The sequence below is a fragment of the Chlorocebus sabaeus genome, chromosome 4 (assembly GCF_047675955.1).
Source record: "Chlorocebus sabaeus isolate Y175 chromosome 4, mChlSab1.0.hap1, whole genome shotgun sequence".
NCBI classification, from domain to species: Eukaryota; Metazoa; Chordata; class Mammalia; order Primates; family Cercopithecidae; genus Chlorocebus; species Chlorocebus sabaeus.
Genome location: NC_132907.1, coordinates 17,915,906 through 17,941,445, shown reverse-complemented (window position 1 = coordinate 17,941,445; position 25,540 = coordinate 17,915,906). Strand labels below are relative to the sequence as shown.

The 25,540-nt window shown below is 40.6% G+C and overlaps 1 protein-coding gene across 1 annotated transcript in view; it reads right to left on the bottom strand.

Annotated features, from left to right (window-relative positions):
* DMGDH (dimethylglycine dehydrogenase) overlaps nt 1–25,540 on the bottom strand; it is a 72,130-nt gene that overhangs the window by 28,096 nt on the left and 18,494 nt on the right. Inside the window, exons 6-14 of the mRNA XM_007976310.3 lie at nt 19,200–19,448; nt 17,156–17,354; nt 9,322–9,491; nt 8,765–8,918; nt 6,903–7,068; nt 5,959–6,089; nt 4,492–4,709; nt 2,488–2,645; nt 37–96 (exon numbers count right to left, since the gene is read on the bottom strand). Coding sequence (XP_007974501.2) covers nt 37–96; nt 2,488–2,645; nt 4,492–4,709; nt 5,959–6,089; nt 6,903–7,068; nt 8,765–8,918; nt 9,322–9,491; nt 17,156–17,354; nt 19,200–19,448 — 1,505 coding nt within the window. The remainder of the gene's footprint in view (nt 1–36; nt 97–2,487; nt 2,646–4,491; nt 4,710–5,958; nt 6,090–6,902; nt 7,069–8,764; nt 8,919–9,321; nt 9,492–17,155; nt 17,355–19,199; nt 19,449–25,540) is intronic.

Below are 25,540 nucleotides of genomic sequence, written 5' to 3'. Positions count from 1 at the left end.
AGATTTATTCAAGTACCCTTTGGAATGTAAACATACCTTATTTAACTTCACAAAATATTCCAGTCCAGCTTCCAAAGGATTTGTATCACAGTTCATCTAAAAAGGAAACACACATTTTAAATCTTAGATGAGTGCAAATCATTTCGGTAACATCACTTTCATATTTGTTTTTAGGAGAAAGAACACTTTTTGATTTTTCAACACAGATTCTAAAGAAAGGCAAATGATAGACTGGTTTTGAAAATAATTTTTTAATCCAAAATTCAATGTAGCCTTTCAGCAAAACTGGTCATCTGAATATAACAAATATAGAAACTAAAATTCACTGTGTTTCCACAGCTCTCTCATTTTAATAAACATCTGAGGGAATGCACGCGATGTTCCTTCTAGAAACAAGATTTTCACATGTTTTTATGCAATAATTTTACATAACTACGTTTTGAAAAGTTATTAAACAATTTACTTATCTTACAATTAACCAAGAATCAGGGTAAGGCGGAGGGAAAGCAGATGGTAGGAAGGTGGCTGATAGAGTTCAGGAGAGGAGAAAGGAAAAAGCAGAGTTTGAATTTCTATCTCTTCAAATGTGGCCAAGTCACTGTGATAGCTACCAAGTCAGGGCTAACGGCAGTATTTGGTAATAGACCTGAAGTTAATGGTTTTGTTTCTTTCTTTGTTTTGTTGTTCTCTTTGCAGTGAGAGAACTAGTCTAAATCCCCTAAAAGTAGTCAAACTTTTAAAGCAACACAGCACCTACATAAACCAAATGAAGGAATGCTTGTTTTACATGACATAAAACGTTGCCTCATATTTCTTAATCAATTTGAGCTATTCTAAAATTATTTTTATCTGTTCAAAATCTCAGAATTTCTTCAAAGAAAAATAAAAACGAAGCACACAGGATTGCAGTACCAACACTAGAGGGCGCTGTGGCACTGCTGGGAAACTGGAGGGCCTGGGGAAGAAAAGCTCTCCAGAGGAGGTCGCAGGGAGAGGAAATCTGAAAAAATAAAAGGCAGGAGGGTGGAGAAATGTCTGACTCTCAAAGGGCTGCTCCCGCTGCTTCATTACCCGGAGAGTGTGGGGACAGCGCTGTCCTCCGTTTCTGTCCTGCGCCTATCCTCGCCTCAGTCCCCAGTTGTAGCTAGAGAATCCCAATGGGGACCTCTCACAGAGACCTTGCCCACTTGCTTCTGCGTACTCTAAATGCCCCCGGGGTCCCTGCCTGGGCTTTGAAACACACTCTCCCCTCCAATCAAATGCACTTTATTATGTGCTTGGCACTTCCTAGACTCTCTCTACTATCTATGATAATTCTGTAGCATAAAAAAATCCATTTCTTAGAAAAGCAAACAGAAGTTCTGGAGGGCTAGGCCAGATAGCTGGCGCGTGGTGGAGGAAAAATTCAAACCCAAGAGTCCCCACTCTGAGTCCATCTTTTACCACTATCCCTTATCTTACCTTTCAGGCCTAAAACCTCAGTGTCTTCCAAAGAAACAACTAGTAAATCTGAAATAGTGAATGGGTCCAGAGATAGCCTGCCATATTGGAAATAAAGCAGGAGAACAGAGTTTAAATCACAGGTTGGCCACTTACTAGGTAATCAGGACCAAGTGGTTCTCTAAGTCTCAGTGTTATTATGTGTAAAATAGAGGTAATGGAGAGTTGAGAAGGAAAATGAAATCATGCATATGAAAATATATAAATGGTTAAAGCACTATACAAATAGAAACTTTTTTTTTTTTTTGAGACGGAGTCTCACTCTGTCACCCAGACTGGAGTGCAGTGACGCAATCTCAGCTCACTGCAACTTCTGCCTCCTGGGGTCAAACAATTCTCCTGCTTCAGCCTCCCGAGCAGCTGGGACCACAGGTGTGCACCACCACACCCGGCTAATTTTTGTGTTTTTAGTAGAGATGGGGTTTCACTGTATTGGCCAGGCTAGTCTCGAACTCCTGGCCTTGTGATCCTCTCACCTCGGCCTCCCAAAGTGCTGGGATTACAGGCGTGAGCCACTGCGCCCAGTCATACAAATAGAAACTCTTAATAACCATTATTAATGGTGGAGGAAGGCTGGACCACCACATTCTGGACCATCACTCCTGCCCCTCGGAAAGGAGTGTTAATTCACCAAAAGGTACAAGATAAGAAGAAAATGAAGACGGGCAAAATGACAGAGGAGGAGAGACTGTGAAAAGTGTTACTCTAATGCCACGAGGCAGGCAGGCTCCCCACAGTCCAAGACAGATTGTCTAGGGCTCTCAGCCAGCTAGGATGAATTAAGGCAGAATAAATATGATGTCGGAATTCCACTGAAGTTTCACTTGAGAAATTAAGGAGAAAAACCTCTTTCCTTAATGAAATAAAGTTATCTAATGATACGTAATTTCTCTTACAGCCAAAACCAACGTTATTGCAGTTCAAACCAGTCCTTATATAAAAATGAGATAAACATAAAATATTAATAAAGATGATAGCATTTCAAACCTCTGACCCCCAGGCTCTGAAGGCTTTCTCCAGTCGTAAGGCATTCATGGCATAGGTTCCAAAATTGTCGATTTCCTCCTCCTGGCCTGCATTCATGATAGCATCATACAGTGCCTCAGAATCTTCTCTTCTGTGGTAGAGCTCCCAACCCAGCTCACCTGAAATAAACCCACAGGTGCCGCAGCACAGCAAGAACAATGATCACTAGATCTAATGTGCATAAGGTAGAACACATAAAAGCAGGAGAAATTCCACTTAAGCAACATAGGCATTGTCAGTCTCTAAAAAGACCAGCTCACAAAAAGTTACAAGACCCCACTGCAAAGAAACCCACCATATCACAGATGCATTCGTGCTGATCCTGACTCCTATGTAGGTGGTGGTATGCAGGACACCTCTTGTCATGACACAGAAAGACTGTAATGCAGGAATTATTCTCCACCCTGGACCCCAGCTTTCTAATGAGGCTTGATTGTTTTCCGGGACAATGACGTTAGGTGAATAGTTAGCATGGCACAGTTTATCAAGGCAACGAGTTCAAGGTTTAAACCAACCCCTTGCCCCAAAATCATAAGCTTAAAAATATAGTCAATTAAGAATTATTCAAGTTATCCTCATAGTGAGAAACCCATACTCTCGGACTTCTCCCCCTCCCACTTCTTCCCTAGTCATTTCATTCACCAGTAGAGCTGTGGGCAAAAATCAAAAGAAATGAAATTTAACCCAAAAAATCCTGCCTATTTTTCTTGTTCTTGTTTTGTTTTTGTCTTATTTTGTTGTTGTTGTTGAGACAGGGTCTCACTATGTTGCCCAGGCTGGTCCTGAACTCCTGGGACAATCAATCAATCCTCCCACTATGGCCTCCCAAAGTGCTGGGATTACAGGTATGAGCCACTGCATCCAGCCCTGCTGACTTTTTATTCTAGAATTTGCCAAGATTGGGTGGAAGAAGGGCAGGGAAAAGGTATAACAGCAGTCCAGGGAAGAGCCATGGTCTTCAATCTGTGTTCTCATTTCCCAAGGTGGAAGGCTCATGGTAAGGTGTTTTTATGGGATACCACAGAATAGGAGCAACATATAACTGAATGAATGCTTGGGCATGCAGTACTCCTGTGAGAGACACGGAGTTCTAGAAAAACTTAGAAGGGAGCCCAGAGCACCACTGGGGAACTGAAGAGCATTCATTCATCTCTGTATCAAATACTTACCATGTGCAAGGTTAGGTGCTAGATGAAGACTTCTCAGTGAACTTACAGTCTGGAACGAAAGACGGATTGTTGGCAATGCTCTAGGAGAGGTACCTGATACCTTCGAAATGGTCTCTATGGGAGATTCTAGCTCCAGGAGACCATCTTGAATGTTTGCAGATAGAGTTGGCTGGCCTGACTATTTCAGCCAATCCTCTTCCCACTTTTTTTTTTTTTTTTTTTTTTTTTTTGAGATAGAGTTTCACTCTTGTTGCCCAGGCTGGAGTGCAGTGGCGCCATCTTGGTTCATACAGCCTCCACCTCCTGAGTTCAAGCAATTCTCCTGCCTCAGCCTCCAGAGTAGCTGGGATTACAGGCATGCGCCACCACACCCGGCTAATTTTGTGTGTTTTTAGTAGAGACGGGGTTTCCCCATGTTGGTCAGGCTGGTCTTGAACTCCTGACTGCAGGTGATCCACCCGCCTCAGCCTCCCAAAGTGCTGCAATTACAGGTGTGAGCCACAGCACCCAGCCCCCACTTTTTAATCTGTCCTTCCAGATGGTAGGCAGCTATGGGACTGGAGCAACAACTAGAAATCTGTGGAACCACTTTCAAGATGAGGAGTGAATAGACAGACTTGACATAAGAGCTGGGCAGAACAAAAACCTTCCTCCAAAGTCGCATGGACAAAAGTGAGTGTGAGTGTGCACATGTGTACACACCCACACATTTCTGGTGACATGACCTTTTAATTTTAAAATTTAAATTGACCTTTTAAATTTCAGAGACTTACTCCAGGTTATTTTCCAATCTTACCAGTATAAGATATCCTAATAGCAGTGACAGGAATGTTGGAAACCTTTAAGGACTTGGTTTGAAGAAACTTGAAAACGTCATCACTGAGATCTTCAGAGGTCAGTTTCTGAAGGACCTTTCTTGCCTGTGGCCCAGCAACTCCAAGGACTCCAAGCTCATCGGTTATGTTTTTAATTTCAACATCATATCCACCTTTGACTGCTTCTTCTTCAATCCATCTGTGTTTCAGTCATGAACATGGTGTTAAATATTGCTTGAATAATGTACCTTGGTAACAAATTATTTCTCTGAAGACATGCTTTGTGTCTAGAGTTATCAGAAAGTCCCCAGAGTGTCATTTCATGAAATCACACTGATGTTTCAAGTTGAGGAAACTGGGCCCCTGAGATGTTAAGTTATTCTCTTTAAATCACCCACTTATAAATTTGGGGGGTAATTTTTCACAGTACAGAAGGATCCTTCAATTTAATGAGCTCTGCTGCACAATTCTTTTAAATAGTGACACAGCCCTTTTGCATTTAAACTAATGATTCAGCCTTCAAAAATTAATTTAAACCCAAATTTTCTCTAATACCTGTACACAGGAGTATACTCATGTTGCTAAAGGATAATCATGTGCCTGCCACAGGACACGTAATTGCTCTGACAATCACAAGGAAAAGACAGAAACTCTAGTTTCAATTTCTATGGCTTGATGAGTTATTGGGACCCAGCTATAGGGCTGGTTTCTAATTTATTGAGCAGTCCTTGAGCTGTCTAAGTATATCACAGAATGTTCATCTGGATTTACACAAAGCTAAGCTATTAAGATGGCCCCAGTACTTCTTGGATTGGAGCATATAATTTGCATCACTTTACAACTAAGGCGAGAATCTGTCAGAGTAAGACATTTATTAAACAATAATATTCCAAATGTTTTCGGAATATTAGACTAAAGACTTTATAGTAGAATAAAGATTCATGTAAACGTTGGACTTGGCAGGTCAGCAACTTAGATCTAGCTGTGGGCCAGAAAGCACAAAGCATCACAAAGGACAAAGATAATTTAGGAAGGCAGCTTACAGAAGTGGACCGAATGTGGACATCAGAATCAAAAAGCTCGGGTGAGTAAGTTCCCTTAATCCAAACCTCGGTTTCCGCATCTGACCATGGGAATCATATAAACCTTGCAATATATGAAGAGAATTTATTAAGGTAATGTCTAAAAAAGGTTCTGGCACATTGATGATGCCTAATAAATGGAATTAATATTATTAGAACCAGTAACCTATGGATGAATTACCTTTGGGAGGGGCAGGGGCCCTCATTTCTAATATTTTTGTATAAAAAATATAAAGTTTATTTGAAACCATTAGGTTTAAGAAGAAATAAAGTTGTACTTTCGAGTACTGGTAAAAAGAAAAACTCAATGTAAGATTGAGTCAATATATAATGTGTACAAAATTTTCTTACTAGGTGTGCACTTACCTAAGATCGTGAAGTTCTGATCCAGAGCCAGTAATTAAAAGAAACTCCCCAGGAGATTGGTGAGAAACAGTCAACTCAGCATACACTCGACCTTTGGGTGTTAACATGTGACTTATATTTGTAAAACCCACCTACATAAAAACATTTTAAATTACCGTAGGATGAACTAAAAATCGCATACATCCTTTTAACACCTATTTAAGTAACAACGTGGGTGTTAAGAATGAAAACTATCTGACTCTTACCATTCGTATCAATTGTGTGAATTATCTGTAAACCTAAACCCAACAGTAATTTGAAGTTCTCCATTTAAACAATCATTTAAAATTCTTTGTCATTTAAAAGTTATTCTTCATTTAATTGCAGAATTCAATTTTAAGTTACCATCAAAACAATTAAGCAAAGTCATAAGGTCCTTGGATGAGAATTCACTCAACAAAAATTTAAATTTGAAAATTAGCTTGTAGACCAGGTGCGGTGGCTCATGCCTGTAATCCCAGCACTTTGGGAGGCTGAGGTGGGTGGATCACCTGAGGTCAGGAGTTCAAGACCAGCCTGGTCAATATATAGTGAAACCCTGTCTCTACTAAAAAAATACAAAAATTAACTGGGCCTGGTGGTGCATGTCTGTAGTCCCAGCTACTTGGGAAGCTGAGGCAGGACAATCGCTTGAACCTGGGAGGAGGAGGTTGCAGTGAACCAAGATCACACCACTGCATTCCAGCCTGGGTGACAGAGCAAGACTCTGTCTCTCAAAAAGAAAATAAAAAAAGAAAGAAAATTAGCTTGTATACTTTTGGTCAGTTGAAGAGTTCTAGTGTTCATCCAGAAATCATTAGGTGAACTAAAATAACATGTGGGTTTGGTCGGGGGGCAGGGAAATGAGAGGTGAAGAATTAAATAGGTCAGAATCCTGGACCTTGTATCCCTACACGGCTATTTACCTTTGGAATGACATTTGCAAAGAGATGGTCCAGTAGTCTAATGGAATCTTGGCCTTTGATGTTAAACTTGCCAAACGGTGATAGGTCAGTTACCCCTACTCTTTGCATAACCTGTTTATACTCTGAGCCCACAGGCTCAAACCAGTTTGTGCGACGAAAACTTGGCCTGAAACACAACATTTAGTGTCATAAAACAACTGCCGTTCATTTTTCAAAAATTACAGAATAGGATATTTTAATAAGCCCTACTCATCTAGAAAATCCTATGGGCAGTGGGGAGTGGGACTCTGGGAGGCGGGACCATGCAACCTGAAATTCTGTTCTGCAAATCATTCATGTATGTTGGAATCTAATCTTTTAAAGTTACTCATTTATCCCTTTGACCCATTTCACAGTGAGTAAAGTGCTGATTAACTGGAAAATAAGATACAATTCATGGGCTCTCAGATCTGGAAGAGAGTTTAGAAGTCAACCAGTCTGATGGTTTTCAATCCTAGATGCATATTAGAATCATCTGGAGAGCTTTTTAAAATGGGCCTAATTATATCAGTGTCTGGGTTGGGGGGCGGGGTGGAGCTATCTGGTTCAGTGCTTCTCAAACATTAATGGGAATACAAATCACTTGCACTTGTTAAAGTCCACATTCTGAAGCAGCAGGTATGGTGTGGGACCCCACAGTCTGCATTCTCCCAGGCTCCCAGGAGATGCCTATGCTGTTGGTCCACACCTGGGGTACATAAGGATCTGGTCCCAAATCTTCTTTTTTCAGAGAAAAGGCACAAAATGATTTCCAAGGCCTTTGCATTAGTTAATGACAGAGCCAGACCTGGAACAAAGATCTCTTGACTCATTACTAAAGTTCTTTTCTGCTTTACGAAGTGGACTTCTAATGTGGTATTTTAACTTCAGAGCAGGATGCCGTGTCTGTAACATGAATTTTCAGTAGTTTAATTATTAAATGGTAGAAGAAACTTAGGCCAGATCCAATCAGCGGTAAGTGAAGAGTAGAAGTGATATATTAGAGTCATTTAGGAAAAACCAAATCAGTATTTGGCCACTAGATAATCTAGATTGGCTGCCTATAGAGCCCAAATTCATTCATCAACAATGGGTTCTCTGCTATACTTTGTACCAATTAGATCTAGTCTTAAAATAGCAAAACCTATTGTAAAAAGCAAAATGACAGCTCAAAAATAAGGATAACATAACTTCCAAATTTGCATCTTGTTTTCCCTTGGTCTGTGGATTCTCTTGAGGAAAAAATATATAATCGCTATTAATCCAAAGTACAACAATGGCAGGTAGCACTTTACCAGAACTCAGAGAACTGTTTTAGTGGCATACTTTATGTTTTTGCTTAACCTGGAATGCTATGCAAGTGATCTTTTCCCCTAATTTATCAACTGTGCATATAATTTGCATGGCTCAGTGCACACACTCTAGGATGCAGTTGCTTTGAGCGATTTCAGGATGAACAGAAAATCCCAAACCACATTTTGTGGTTATACACAATGTGATTCCATGAAGCATCCTAAAATACAGCAAACCTTTAGGAGCCAACTGAAGCCATGTGGGAATTTGGAGGGGGGTTGGAAGATTCCTCTGAGCTTCTGGTAAATGCCAAGAGGCTTCGCCAAGACCGGCTATAGGACGCGCTGGGCCACATAAGTCCTAGATGTGGGCCAGTGTCCCGTGGGCTAGACTAATGCCACCACTGCCAGAAAGTAATTTTTGTAGGACAAGGCTCAGTGCTCCTTGGAACAGGGTGGAGAAATGGAGTGTAAGGGGGAATCAGCACTTTTTGCTGTCCCATTATTTCATCCCTCAGTCAGAACCACAGGCAGGTAAAGTCCTTCTCCCACCTGTATTGAGTGTCTTGGCCCAGTTTGTAGAACCAGTGTGGCTGCTCCCAGCCAGCATGGAACCCCATGGAACACTTAGACTCCAGCCTTTGGTAGAGCCCACTGACTCGTTGAGTGGGTCTCCCAGCAAACCGTTCTTCTTTAGGGTAACCAACTGAAAAAGGAAAATTGGTACTATAAATCACATATAGCCAAAACAAGATACTTTGATGGGATTCCAAGTATGGAAATACAGTACTTAAAATCCAGATGCATAAACATACATACATACATATATACATACATATGAATGATTTATGCAGAAAACAGAGCTGTCATTTATATGACTCATCAAAGAGTAAAGTAAAAATATATTTAAAATTTAAAACCAGCGAGGCATTCCACATGTTAAATATATACATCCATATACATTCCTTGTTATGTTTTAGGGGCACAATGCATTTTGGAGTCCCTAACTACCGCCATCCCAGTGAATAGAATAAAGACCATCTAAAGTCAGAGATGCTACAATTCAATTTTGTCAACACTTTGTAGACAACAGTACATTTGTACCTTACCAATATTGTTGAATCCATATGATTCTCTTGCTTTGGCCTCAGTGTACTGGGTGGTTGTCCATTTGCCATAGCGATTTGGATCCAATTCTATCAGATCAAAAGGAGGTTCTCCATGCAGGATCCAGTCACTGAGATATTTCCCTACCCCACCAGCGTGGATTATGCCATATCTTTCAAATACAGGGATAGAAAACCCATTACTAACACATGTAGTTTTCAAATGAAACATGCTCAAAGTATTTTACAGGGCTTCAAAGTTGGACTGTTCTGCACTCATCAGAACACACAAGTAACATAATCTCTATGGAACAATTTTTTCCTTAAAAGTGACATGTTTAGGCATCCAAATTAAATGTGCCTGACTTGATAGCTAGTTTATTTACAGTTTCAAGAGATGTACACCTGCAAAATAGCTCCTTATTGGGCAGGGCACAGTAGCTCACACCTATAATCCCAGCACTTCGTAAGGATCGCTTGAGACTAGGAGTTTGAGACCAGCCTGGCCAACAAAGTGAGAACTCATCTCTACAAAAAAATTAAAAAATTATCTGGGCATGGTGGCACAAGACTGTGGTTCCAGGTACACGGGTGGCTGAGGCAGGAGGATAACTTGAGCCTAGGAGGTAGATGCTGCAGTGAGCCATGTTCACACCACTGCACTCCAGCCTGGGTAATGAAGTGAGACCCTCTCTCAAAAAGCAAAACAAAACAAAACAAAAAAACCAACAACAACAAACAAAATAGCTCTTTATGGGGAAAAGGCTCGATGATCCTTGACTAGTAACTAATAAGAATTTTGCTTTAGGAAAACTAAGGGTTGAAGCCAGGATGCAAACGGGCACGTGTCTGGTATCCTAACAGCCCTCCTGAGGTATGATTATCCTGACTGGTAGGAAACACGGTGGGAGAAACGTGTGTACTGTGGTGTCCCATCCATCTCTTCTCAGACTCAAGTTAGTTCTGACCTCCTTAGACAATGATCTCTGTGCAAGGAACTTGAGCCATTGTCTTAGAAACATTCAAGCAAAGAGGCCCTCACCTGAGGACTTGTGGAAAGAGGTAGAAAGGAACACTGTCTCTTGTATTTTGCAACTAATAGGCCACTTGATGGGGAAGATGGGCTTGTTTTCTATTTTCCTAAGATGATACTTTAAAATCAAGAGCATGATGTGGAAAATAAAGGGGTTTTGACATCAGAAAAGGGACCGGTTTTACATTGGCCATGTATAGTTCTACCCACTCACTCTTGTTTAATGAAGGCCTCTACCGTGGGTTCATCTGTGGTTTAAGTCAGGAGCTTTCAAGGAACTGAATGAGCAGAGAGTCAAGGGGAGAGAACCAAGAAAAGGGGATACACAAGGAGACATCAAGACACAGAAATGCTAGTATCCCAAACAACAACAACTTAGCCAGAACCACAGCTTCTAAGAGCATGGGAGGAACTTTAGCAAACACTGAAAATGTTAACTTTTCCCACAACAAGACACCTGTTTTGCTTTCATAAAAATGAGTGCCTACATTTTATAGAAGATTTCTCAAAGAGAATAAAAAAAACAGCAATTTACATTCCTTTGGGCAGTTTAATAGACATGAGGCATCCAAATTATCCACAAACAACCTCTCTAAATTTTAAGAAAGCAAGAAAAATTAATAAATATATGCTTAAAACGTTTATTAAAGTTAGCACATTCACTTAACCAGGCTCAATGCCCATATAGAACAGGTACCATTTTTGAGAGCTATATTGTTGACAAGACTTGAAGGCTTATGAAGTTCTACCAATACTGAGTGCCTCCCATTTACCAGGCAGAGTTTCCATCTAACAAGTAGAAGCTGATTTATGCTTTAGCAAGTCTATTTTAAGGAGAAAGATAAGCCCCCCACACAGAGGCTAAATAAAGTAACACAGCAGTAAAGAGTAGATGCAGGATACAAATTCACTTATCTGACCCTGGAGCACATGCTCCTTGTTATTGGACTTTTCTGTCTTCAGTGGTTCTCAATCTTTGTTGAGCCAGGACACACACTCAGATACAGCACTATCTATATTGTTGACAGACTCCCAGGGCAGAGCCAGGGGTGCTTTGATTTTCTATGGCCTGGCTGCTATACCATCATGTTCTTTCCCTTTCAACCATGCACATGAGCAAACAAATGGGCAGAGTCCTGTTATTTGGGTGGGAGTAGGGTGGAGGGGAATCCTGAATCAAATCTAATTTATTTCTAAAAAGTAAATGTTTTACAAACAAGTTATCCAACCATTAACAAGCTTTCCGTAAAATTCCATACAGCTGAGTGCTATGAACTACACATGGCCAATGTAAAACCGATCACTTTTCTGATGTCAAAACCCCTTTATTTTCCACATCATGTTCTTGATTTTAAAGTATCATCTTAGGAAGATAGAAAACATCTCTGGAGAATCCCTGGCTCAGTAGCTAGAAGCATAAAAGCATGGGGAAAAGATCTGGGTATGATTCTTGTTCTGCCACTGTTAGCTGGGTGACCTTGGGCAAGTTATGTAACCGCCCTGCGCTTCATTCTTCCGTGCACACTTTCTTTATGGTGCTGGCGGAGAATTAATTGCCAAGGCATTTAAAAGCACTTAGTACACTGCACGGCACATAGTGGGCAAGGAATACATGGTGGCTATTGGGCCCTTGTATGACCAGTTGAAAGGATTTTAATAAGGAAGTAAGGTGTGAAGTGAAAGTAGAAGGGAACTTAAAGAGGAGAGGACGGTTAGGTTCTTCTTCTGTCTCTAGCATTAATCTGCAGAATTCCAGATTCTTCTCCATGGCTCTAGGCTGCTATGCTTTTTGAGTGTATCTGCTTTTTATAATTCTGTTAAATGACTGGATGTTTTATCTTATAGCACTCTCCCTTCTTTAACTTTGCTGTTTATAATCTATTCTAACCCAAGAAAATCAGATTCAATTAAATACAATTCATAAGACATTTTTTGGGCACTGTGTTTGTCACCTAGAAGCAGAAAAACTTGTTGGAATTGTGAGTAAACAAATGTCCAAAGTAAAATAGCTCTGGCTGAGGATATTCTGTGAGTAAGGTAAATGGGCACTGGCACATATGTAAGCAGTTCGCAAACACCTACTTCCCTGAACTGGCTGTACCAAGAATTACAGATAATACTACAATAAAATACAGATTCCTGGGCCCCCTCTCCAGACCACTAAATCAGAATCTGCAGGAGTAGTATCTGGAAATCTGTTTGTTTGCTTGGTTGTTTTGATTCAACACATCTTTCATGGCGCTATAGACTGAATGTTCGTGTCCTCCCATAATGCATCTGTTGAAGCCCTAATCCCCAATGTAATGGTATTTAGAGATGGGGCCTTTGGAAAGTACTTAGGGTTAAATGAGGTCATGAGGGTGGGGCCCTCATGATAGGATTAGTGTCCTTCTATGAAGAGACACCAGAGAGCTTCCTCTCTCTCCACACACACACACACCCCCACCAAGGAAAAGCCACATAAGCACACAGCCAGAAGGTGGCCATCTGCAAGCCAGGAAGAGAGCCCTCACCAGAACTCTGCCATGATAGCAGAGTCCCTGATCTCAGACCTCCAGCCTCTGGAACATGAGGTCCCAGACCTTCAGCCTCTGGAACTGTGAGAAAGTAAATTTCTGTTGTTTAAATCACCCAGTCTCTGGTACTTTGTTATGGCAGCCCAAGCAGACTAAGCCACATGGGTTCTAATGACAAATAATAGGAATTTCACAGATGAGAGGTACAGGAGATAAAAAACATGCATGTGACTAACCACATGCTCAAGACTCTGCTTTTTAACGTGTTCCTCAGGTTATTCTGCTCCTCACCCAGGTGTGGGAACCATTGGCCTCCAGAACCATGGAATGAGTGTACTGATATAAGCCAGGAGGGGCAGCTAATGGGGGTATTCCATTATATTACATAAGAAATATCTTAGAAAGCTCAACTTTAGGTAAGGGGAAGGCTTTTTTTGTTTAGACCAAACCTGTCAAAGACACGGAGGCACTTTGCCCACCCCCACTCCCACCTGTTATCTTCTCCACCCACCTCCCAGTATCCATGACCTGAGAAAATTAGCCAGAGCAATTGGGGGGGGGGGGGGAGTCTGACACCAGTCACATGCAAACAGATATGATTTCTAGGTTATAAATAACTTGTTCTAGAGGAAGCAATTTTCTACTTTCCTTAGCAATTAGTTAATAGGTGTTCCACATGAGATCAGTGACTCTGTCTGCTCAGAACATGTCTTACAGTCAATGATCTTCAATTTCTATTATTTAATACTAAAATTCAATTGGAATATCAAAGAGAATAAAATACTTACGAATAAATTTAACAAAAGATGTGCAAAACTTTTACTCTGAAAACTACAAAGCATTGTTTAAAGAAATTTTAAAAGACCTAAGTAAATGGAAAGACATTTCATGTTCATGGATCAGAATACTTAACATTGTTCAGATGTCAATGGTCCCCAAATTGATCTACAGATTCAATGCAATCTCTATCAAAATCTCAGCTGGCTTCTTTGCATAAATTGACAAACTGGTCCTAAAATTTATGGGACTTCCAGCAAAACAATCTTGAAAAAGAACAAAGTTGGAGGATTCACACTTCCTGATTTCAGAAATTACTACAAAGCTAGTAACTTCTAGTAACAGTAATTAAGAGAGGGTCAGCTGGGTGTGGTGGCTGATGCCTGAAATCCCAGCACTTTGCGGGGCCGAGGTGGGTGGATCACTTGAGGTCAGGAGTTTGAGACCAGCCTGGCCAACATAGCAAAACCCCATCTCTACTAAAAAAACAAAAATTAGCCATGTATGGTAGTACGTGCTTGTAATCCCAGCTATTCGGGAGGCTGAACCAGGAGAATTGCTTGAATCTGGGAGGTGGAGGTTGCAGTGAGACAAGATTGTGCCATTACCTGGGCAGCAGAGCAAGACTCTGTCTCAAAAATAAATAAATAAATAAATAAATAAATAAATAAATAAATAAATAAAAGACAGTGTAGTAGTCACATAAGAATAGACACAGATGAAGGAGCAGAACTGAGAGTCTAGAAATCAACCCATACATCTATGGTCAATTTATTTTTTATAAAGATGCTGTGGTATAATAAAAATTAAATATTTGGTCTTTGTCCCCAGTTCCTGACACAGGGTTCATAAAACATTTGAGATTTACTATTTTTTGAATGTTAATGAGATAGCTCTTGTGGAGAGAGGACAGCAGCCCTAGGTAGCTTCAGGCTAGGGGCTGGTTGCGAGAAAACCACATGATTAGAGATTTAGAACTTTCAGTCTCACTCCGTACTCCAACCTCCAGGGAGTGGAGAAGGGATATTGAATTCAGTCACCAATAATAATTTCATCAATCATGCCTACATAATGAAACCGCCATAAAGACCTAGACACGGGGTTCAGAGAGCTTCTGGGTTGGTGAACACAGTGATGGGCTAGGAAGGCACCTGGAAAGGGCCTGGGGGCACTGCACCACCCACCTCTAACCCCTCACATTTTGCTCTATGTATCTCTTCTGTTTGGCTACTCCTGAGCTGTATCCTTTATAATAAAAGAGTAAACATAAGTATTTTCCTGAGTTCTGTGATTGGTTCTAGAAAATTATCAAATCTGAGGAGAGGGTTGTGGGAACACTTAGTTGGTCAGAAGTATGGGTGTCTCCCACGACTTGAGACTGGTGTCTGAAGTGAGAGCGGTCTTGTGGAACAGATCCTGTAACCTGTGGGGTCTATGTTAATTCCAGGAGTTGGTGTCAGAATTGAATGGAATTGTTGGACACCCAGTTAGTACTGGAGAATTGGAGAATTGGTTGTTGGTGTTGGAAAGTACCGCACGTTTGGTATGAGAAAAGGAATCAGAAAAAAGACATTACAGATGCCAGCATAATTCAATGAGGACAGAACAGTCTTTTCAATGAATAGTTCTGGGGCAACTGGCTATACATATGAAAAGACTGAAGTTGGACACCTACCTCATGTCATATACAAGAATTAACTCAAAACTGATCACAGACCTAAATGCAAAAGCTAAAACTATAAAACTCTCAGAAGAAAACATAGGTTTAAATCTTCACGAACTTGGATTAGACAATGGTTACTTGTATATGACACCAAAAGTACATGTGAACCAAGAAAAAATACGTATTCTAGACTTCATCAAAATTAAAAACTTTTGTATTTCATTGGACACCATCAAGAAAGTAAAAAAACAACCCACAGAATGGGAGAAAAGTTCTGCAAATCATGTACCTGATAAGGTTCTTGTATCTAGAATATATAAACAACTTCCACAACGAAACAATAAAAAGACAAATTAACCAATTATGAAAATGGCAAAGGATATGAATAGACATTTCTCCAAAGAAGATATATGAGTAATGTGCAGGAGAAGCACTCCTACTTCCACATGCCTGCATATGGACTCTATAAGTGATTATATAAGCCCTCAATTACATTATAACTCCCCATCCCAAATCTCCATCTGACTTTCTCCCTCGGGATGTCCCATGTACCTAAATTAACACTTCAAGCTCAACCCATCAAAAATGGAACTCATTATTTTCTTGGCTCTCTCTCCATGGCTCTAACATATAGACGGTGGTCAAGTTAGAAAGGTTGCCATCATTTGCCATTTTTCCCTTTCCCTTCAATATCTTATGGAATTGATCACCAAATCTAGATAATTTTATCTCCCATCTCTCAGTCTTCACTGCTGCTACCTTAGTGGAGACCCCAGCCTCTCTACTGGATCAGCAGAGCTGTGCCTCAGGCAGACTTCCAGCTCTGGTCAGACCTCACTGCCTTGTTGTCAGCTGTGTTCCAATACCTAGCCCTAGGCCTGGCACAGAGCTAGCAGTTATTAAATATTAGTTGAATAAATGGCCAAATAAAATGGGGAAGAAAAATAGAATATTAGAAGCTGTGATATGATAGTTGAGTGGGCTTGACATCAATATTCACCAAAATAATGGAACAAATATCAGAAATGAAACATCAAAGAGGCAATGGAGTCATAAATGGGAAGAAACCTGAGGAATTATAAAGAAACAAATCATGTTGGACAAACATGAATTATGGTGAAAAATGCAGCAGATATATTATACATTTGATATTTTGAATTATCTTTGTCACATTGTGTTATGAAAACATCCTTGTAAAACTGGAGCAAATTGACTATCTGAAGATACACAGCATAAAATGAGACACAATTAATGGAAATGGCAGGAAATATGCAAAGAGAAAGCTCCAGGAGGCCGGGCATGGTGGCTCATGCCTGTAATCCCAGCACTTTGGGAGGCTGAGGCAGGCAGATCGCCTGAGGTCAGGAGTTCGAGACCAGCCTGGGCAACATGGTGAAACCCTGTCTCTACTAAAAAAATGCAAAAAGTTAGCAGGCGTGATGCTGGATGCCTATAATCCCAGCTACTGAGGAGGCTGAGGCAGAAGAATTGCTTGAACCTGGGAAGCAGAAGTCGCAGTGAGCCAAGATCACACCACTGTACTCCAACCTGGACAATGAGAGAAAAACTCCATCTCAAAAAAAAAAAGAGAAAGCTCCAGGAAATCATTGCCCTTCTGTGTTCCAGGAAATAATTGCCCTTCTTTAAAACATATACAAGTGATTGAACCAGTACTTTTTATTCATTGTATGAATCCTTGGTCATGAAAGGGAAAAAACTCTCTGGGTCTCTCTCTGTTTCTCTCTCTCAGCCTCCCACATTTCCCTTTTGCATCCTGAGAATATGGAACTAGATTTAGCTAAAATAAGTGATTCTACAATAAATGTTGAATTACATGAAGATACTTACCCAAAGCCTATAGCCACCCAGTAGTTTCTGACTCCCTGATGGGGCCCCACCATAGGCAGAATGTCAGGAGAATACGTGATAGGACCATTGACGACATTGATGATGTCAGCCTTTTTCAAGACAGGAACCATTTCCATGGCAGCTTCAATGTGTTCCATGATTCGATCTAGATCAGACTCAAAGAGTTCCTTTCCAAAACCTAAAAAGATTTGCCCTTTGTGGTCAGGATGCCATAGCTGAGCTGACAAGTCCTGTAAAGTGATTTAAGCCTCTGACATGGCCTACATTTAAAAATGGCCTGTTGGGAAACTACTGCCATATTGTGTTAAAGTCTAAACTTGATATTCACTATCAACAGATGAGTATCCATTTATATTACTGAAAACAATGTTATTGTTCTTGAAACAAAATCATAAAAGTTAACCTTTAATTAATAGAAAATTTAAATGTATGAATAATATAGTTTCTGATATTTAATCCAATCACAGTTTTTTTTTTTTTAAACATAATTTGGTTTGTCAAGAGAGATCGTTATGCTTCAATTAACCATAAGAACTTGTTTTATCCCCCGAGATGAGGGCAAATGGGAGTTTACAGAGTCATGGTAGAATACTGGAAAAAGTGGAACACTGCTCCAGGATCTAAGATGATGGATTTTAGACCCCTTTTAACTCTCCTTTCAGCAGGGAAGGAATGGCCTGGAGGCCTCCTTCCTCCAGCCTGCCCCAACACACATCCAAGGGCTAGAGTTCTGAAAAGAGGCAGGGTCTTGAAGCACAATCCTCCTCTTGTCCTAAAAGTCACTGTGATTACAGGCAGGGCCACAGATGAGCTTCTAAAAGAATGTCTCCACCAACACTGGTGATTTTTCCACATAGCAGCCAGCCAGCTTCTTGCCCTTCCTGGGGACTGCAGGTAGGGTCAGCCTCATGGAGGCCTGCACACCATCAGGGTCAACTAGCACACATGGGTACCCATGCTCACCAACAGCTAACAATGCAGCTCTCCCTCCAAACGACATTATTTAATTATTTGTTCAAGATTTATTTGAAGGAGAAGCTGCCAGCATGAGGGAACAGCAGAGAGGGAGGCTTTTAGTGGTATTTCAACCCTCCCTGTGGGATCGGGAGCAGTTCCACTCAGGCCCAAATGTGCAGAGCCCACTCAGCACAACCAAAGCCCTGAAACCAGCTGGCCTAACTTCTGTGAAAGGCAGTTTAGTGATCATTTGCTATTATTTGGGCCTACACTTTGAGGAGTAGAATGGAGGGATTCATTTCCTATCTCAAGAAGCTTATCAAAGTATAATTTTAGGAAGTACCATTTCCTACATTTCTTTATATTCCCTGTAATATTTCAGTCCCCAGTGATTTTTTAGCTCTTTTTATAGATTAAAACCTGAGATACCTCCTTAGATGACCCAATCTTCAATCTGGCTCTGTCGAAGTATTTCATGAAAAGCAAAAACAGACCCATCTCCCTTAAAGAACTTGAAAGAGAAACTGTAGTATCCCCTGCTTTGGCATAGAGGCACAAACCTTTTCCATATCCATTTACGTAGCATGGGAAGTACTCTGTTTACAGTACCAAAAACCCTGCTCTGTTATAGACTCTCAGGTTTTCATTCTTAGTAGGATGGATATCTGGCCTCTGATATCAGTTGTGTTTCCAGCTGTAAAAGCACAATAGCAACTATATTCAAATCTTGAAAGTAGACCAAGCTGGCAGTGGATTAAGGAAAAAAATGGGGAGGCAGGAGGTTGTGTGGGCAGGTAAAAATGTATCTGGAACCTTTCAAAGCAACTAGAAATGTTTCTTCAGCTTCTCTACCATCAGCTACATCTTTCTTTCCCCGGACTCCCTGCTGTGATTGTTCAAAGGGATATGAGAACAGAGCTCACCTCAAACCCATCACCTCCAATGTCCCAGGTATCTGAATTAGTCTAGTATTATGCTGTTGTCTTATTCTACAGCCATCCCCCAGTCATGGAGAGGATGAACCATTCGTGTCTGACCAGCACACACTTTCATTTGCTAAACCCACCTGGAGGAACTCCATTGGTGACCCAGGAGTCCTGAACTTTCATTTTCTCCTGACTTTCATATGGACCAAACAAAAGCCCATCCCTTTCCTGTCGGAGATAGTATGATCCTTCCAGGTCACGGAGCACAGGGAGTTCTCGTTTCAAAGCTTTCACTTCAGGTATAGTCGATGTAACAACATATTGATGTTGAACCGGAATGAGAGGATGTTCTAGTCCAATCATTTTACCTACTTCACGAGCCCAAAATCCTTAAACAAAAAAATCATTTAAAAGTGTCAGCACATATATAAATACACAACTGACACTCACGTAACAATTTATATTAGAATAAAATGTTTAAAAGGCTTAAGTACTCATGGCAAAGTCTAATAAATGTCATAACCATCTTTAAACTTTTTGTCATTGCAAAACTGAATGGGGAAAGAGAAGACAATACTTTGCATTGCCCAGAGATTCGAAGATATCTGTGATCTAGGGGAACTCCATTCCTGAAAATGTTGTTACCCACAAGCAAAGGTAGGCAGGAAAAAAATTAAAAAAAAAAAATTTATTTGAAAGAAAAAACAAACAACCCAAATATACAACATGTACAAATGTCAATCAGAAGCACTGTTACAGACTGCCCCTATTTGTGGACAGGGACAGTCAGGAAAAGGAGGAGGCCCCCGTGTTGCTGTGACCAACCTAATACATAATGATATACCTAAGAAAGCCCTACAAGCCAACTCTTCTATCCTCTAAGCCCTATTCTCCCCAAATTGTTGATGCCTAAAATTCCAAAAATACAAGATTGTTCTGTTAAGTTAAAATTTGAAAATGGTGCATACTTTGGGAGAGAAACCACATTAAGTTTTATCTGTTGTTTTAGAAGTTTAGTTTGAATAAGTTTGTAAGATCCTTTATCGTAAAGGCACAAAAGCACCAGAAGTCAAAACTAGGTAGAAAGAGAAGCCACAAGAAAGGGGAGATTGGTCTCATAAGTAGGCGGGGAGTTCCCTAGACAAATGTTTCCCACTTCACTGTTAGCACAAAGATTGTCTTATTTGTGGAGGTGAACGTTACTTTTTTCATTTGCAAAAGATAGAACTGGATAATCTGTGGCTGAAAGGACCCTGGATTATTTCCCATGCTGACCCTTCAGTACACAGATGTGGGAGCTAAAGGCTAGTAGGGTAAGACATGCCCAAGGCCACACTGGACATCCTGTAATCATCACATCTTATTGGTTTTTCTTGCTGCAGACTTTATTTTTAAAATCCAAGGCACCTTCACTGTATAAAGGGATTTTATAATCTAAAATAATAAAAATGCTTATTATTTGGCAAGGATATGGTGTTGACTGACCATCATTAGATGATCTGGGGGCAGGGAGTTCTATTTGCTTGTTTCATAATAATTTTGAGTGATCATTGAAATGATTACACGATCCTATTTATTTCTTTAGGGGTTGCACAATAAGTTTTTAACCATTACTGTCTCTGCTGTTTTTCTGAATCTAATAAGGAGTCCTGAAGTCTCTATCATTATGAGGTTCCAAGCTAGACAGAGAATCATCAATTATGAATCAGTCTGGGAACCTAGATTATGTACGTGTGTGTGTAAGTTTATTTCCTTGTAACCATCTAAACCGTTCCTTTGCATTCTATTGTTTTGTTTGTTGCAATGGCTAAGTTGGTCACACTTGTATAATAAATCCAGAAATGGGTACCCATTTGCAAGCCAGAAATCTAACTGTAGACATCGGAGCTATTTGCCGGTGTTGTTTTGTTTTGTTTTTTGAGACAGAGTCTCGCTCTGTTGTACAGGCTGGAGTGAAGTGGCACGATCTTGGCTTACTACAACCTCTACCTCCTGGGTTCAAGCCATTCTCCTGCCTCAGCCTCCTGAGTAACTGGGATTACAGGCCTCCGCCACCACGCCTGACTAATTTTTGTATTTTTAGTAGAGATGGGATTTCACCATTTTGACCAGGCTGATCTCGAACTCCTGACCTCAGGTAATCCAATGCCTCTGGCTCCCAAAGTGCTGGGATCATAGGTGTGAGCCACCACACCCGGCCTGTTTTGTTTTGTTTTTGAGACATGGTCTCACTCTGTCGCCCAGGCTGCAATGGAGGGCAGTGGTGCAACCATAACTCACTGCAGCCTCGACCTCCCAGGCTCAGGTGATCCTCTTATCTCAGCCTCCTGAGTAGATGGGACTATAGGCACATATCACCACACCTGGCTAATTTTGTATCTTTTATGGAGACAGAGTTTTGCCATGTTGCCCAGGCTGGTCTTGAACTCCTGGGCTCAAGCAATCTGCCCAACTCAGTCTCCCCTAGTACAGGTGTGTTGGTCTTTTAGTAATTTTGAGACTTAATTTACTCTTGCTAGTAGGAAGATGTGAATTACCAATGTCTGGACTGTGTACGAAAATATAGCAAAGCCACATATTCTAGTTATATACATTAGAACAATTTTTGAATATACAAAAATCAAAATGTTTAGCCTAGCAATTCAAACTGCTATAATATCCTCAATATATTTGTTTCAATTAAAAACATAAATTGGAAAAAAATAAATTCTGTCCTATTCAAACATATTTATGAATTTCTGAGTCCAATTGCTTGCTTAATAATGCACTTCATCATTAATATAAACTGGAAATGTGTGCAGAAGTATCATATCACTATATTACTTCAAATACCATAGCAAGCTGTTTTACCCATAGACATCTATGGGACTGGTGTCTTTAGCATTCTCTTTTTCCATACGTCAATCAAATTAACCTAAATCTAGCTAGAGTTACACTTCAACTCCTGCCTGATCACCCACCCACTAAGTCCAAGGGAAGAGAGACAAGTGTGGAAGAGTCATTCTAAAATCTACCATTACCACCTGAAAAACAACTGAAGAGAAGAGTCAATTAAAAATGACTACTGGGCCGGGCGCAGTGGCTCACGCCTGTAATCCCAGTACTTTGGGAGGCAGAGGTGGGCGGATCACGAGGTCAGGAGATCAAGACCATCCTGGTGAACACGGTGAAACCCCATCTCTACTAAAAATACAGAAAAATTAGCCGGGCGTGGTGGTGGGCGCCTGTAGTCCCAGCTTCTAGGGAGGCTGAGGCAGGAGAATGGCGTGAACCCGGGAGGCGGTGGAGCTTGCAGTGAGCCGAGATCCTGCCACTGCACTCCAGCCTGGGCGACAGAGCGAGACTCCGTCTCAAAAAAAAAAAAAAAAAAATGACTACTGGAAATGACTTCCATTTTTTAAAAATGCAGTGATTAATAAAAATGAGGTTAAAATGCAGGCTGAAGGTTCACGGACAAGTTTACACCTACTAGATGGTTTATATGATGACAATGATGGCCTCATGCTTTGATGCAGAGTATCACACACAATTAAGCAAGTCTTTTTGGCTGAACACTGAGCTTCATGTGAGCACAACCCAATCACATTTCTGATTTGCCGTGTTAGGAAAACTCTTAAGTAAATTTTAGAAAGTTATCTCAGATTTAATGAGTCAACTGGAAATGAGGTCAAGAGAAACATTCAACACCATGTGGAGAAAAAGCCTGCATCATAATAACTAGTACCCGCCCGCGTCCCTGAGCTGCACCTGAGGGAAAGGGTAGAGTGAAGCCAATTTGGAAAGCTTCAGTAACTAAAGGCAAGTTAGACTACTGCCCATCAAGAGGTCGGAAGCATCAGAAACTTCCCCAGTTCTGCTAGCTCAGAATACAGTCATTATATTCTCTCTCCTGTAGAAACACCTACACAATAGTGTTTCTTTAAAGATTTTCTTGCAGATCATCTGGTACAGACAGTATAGTACCTGGAGTAGTTATTTAAAATGCAGCTTCTGAGAACCTACCCAGACCACCTGAATTAGAATCTTTTTGAAGCTTGGGAAACTTCCCGAGGTGATTCTTATGCACACTAGCTTGATAACCAAGCTCTTTGGGAAGTCAACTTACCAGCAGAATCAGCGCTGGATTCTGCACCCACTCTGCTAGTAAGTTGGAAAAGAAAGCAGTTGAGCAGTCTTAAATCTGGTACCAAGAAGTTATCATAACCTGATGCTAGTGTCTCCCAGACTAGGACATGGAATATGAAGGAAATAATTGCAATGATCATAATAATTACCTAATTTTTTTTACTGCTTTCTACCTGGTGAGCCCTGTGCTGGGTACTTTACATTATTAGCTTATTTACTACTCATAATAACTTTTCAAGATGGGAGATATTATCCCCATTTTACACATAAATAACTTACTCAAGTCACTCAGTTGGCAATGTGTATGTCTCTGGGCCACAGAGCACCACTGCCATGGATAATGCCAGAAACACATCAGCTGACAAATTTTTACTCTTAGACTTTTCTTTTTATGGATACCCTGCAGACCCAGCAGCCTTTACATCTTTTTCACTTTGGTTGTATTTCTAAGTCCATATCCTGGTTCCTTTAATCAGATTTCAGTGCTGGTCTGAGGGCCTTGCCCGAATTTGGGAGATACTCTGGTCACACTGAGAAACTGTGGGAAACATTCCACCAGCCACACACTCTCCACTCATTTTATTATAGCATGATGCCTACTGCAGATGGTTGCTTTTATTCATAAAATTGATCTTTGTTAGCTTCAGTTCTAGAAGGGAGCATATGCAAACTTTTGTTCCCAATTACTGAGGCTTACCCTTTGGGGGATCTTCTATGCTTTAAATAAAGATTTTTTGAAAACAGACTTACAGATAATTAAACACACACACACACACACATACACACCCCTCCACACCTCCTGTGGACTGCTAATATGTAATCAGTTAGATTTTCTTGGTAACTTTTACCCAGTGGAAGAAAAGAGATGGAAGAGAAAAAGAAAAAAAAAAAAGATTAGGGAGCAGAGGTCTGATCTGAATGAGATAAAGAATTGAGATAAGTTACTTCCCACAAGTTTCAGCAAGGAGCTGCCTGGAGTTACTAGGAAAAAGCAGTGGAAGTGGCTAGGCAAAAAGCACAAGAACAAAGGAAAAAGGGAGACATTATCACTCCATGCAGGGCCACTCTGTCCTAATTCCAGGGACTTGTTTTCCAGGCCAGCATGAGACAGCTGTTCTCAAGGACCTCCTTTCCCTGCCCTCCTGTACCCCATCACCCCACAAGATTTCACAGCTGCAGAGAAAGCTTCATCTGGTAACTAGTGTTATGGGTTTAGGTCAGATCTCTTTGGAGATCATTTGGTCTTCCTCTTCAGTGATTCCTTATTTGTTACAGTATGTGGTTTAGAAAAAAAATGCATTACAATGACAACTCATTATGTTTGTATGTTGATCCATTTTAGGAAAACAATGGATGTGTTAAATTAAGGTCTTCTATGTTATTTCTCAAAATGTCAATCAGGAATGTATGATTGCCTAAAGTACTGTGTTGAGAAAAATGGTGGGGCTTTGACCAAGCACATCTGAAATGAGTGTAGTGATGATTAGCAATATCTGCCACAGGTGCTGGATGTGGAAGTCTCAGTATGTTACTTTGGTATTTGCTATCATGATGAAAACAGTCAAATGTTTTTAGGGCCTGAATTCATGAGACTATAGAAAAAGTTGCAAAATTACAAAGAATTCTTGCTACTTAGAAAAAAGTCTGAATTATTCATTGCCTTAAGTTTTCTGACAGAATTTAGACCAGAGATTCCTAAGGACATTAAAAGAGTATAGTGTCAGACTGGAGGGAAAGTGAGGCTCAAAAACAATGCAATGTTGTATTGTACCACTGCTCTTACTTTTTAGGCAAGTTATTTAATATTATTGCAAATTTCAAATTATATTAAAGAAAGCATGATATTTTATTGCTTTTCAAATAGGAGGCATGGGTAAGAGAATTCGGAAATAACTAATTTAGACTTAAATATTGAAGACATGACTTTGTCTCTAGGACCACCAAAAATGCTTTGTTAAAAGTAATATCAATTGGCTGGACACTGTGGCTCACTCCTGTAATCCCAGCACTTTTGGAGGCCGAGGCAGGTGAATCACCTGAGGTCAGGAGTTTGAGACCAGCCTGGGCAACATGGTGAAACCCCGTCTCTACTAAAAATACAAAAATTAGCCGGGCATGGTGGCAGGTGCCTGTAATCCCTGCCACTCAGGAGGCTGAGACAGGAGAATCGCTTGAAACTGGGAGGTGGAGGTTGCAGTGAGCCGAGATTGCACCATTGCACTCCAGCCTGGGGCACAAGAGCAAAACTTCGTCTCAAAAAAATATATATATAATACATATATGTATATCAAAAGTTACAATACAGAGAAAAGAATCATAAGGGTATGGGTTTCTGGCTTGTCCTCATGGGATATCA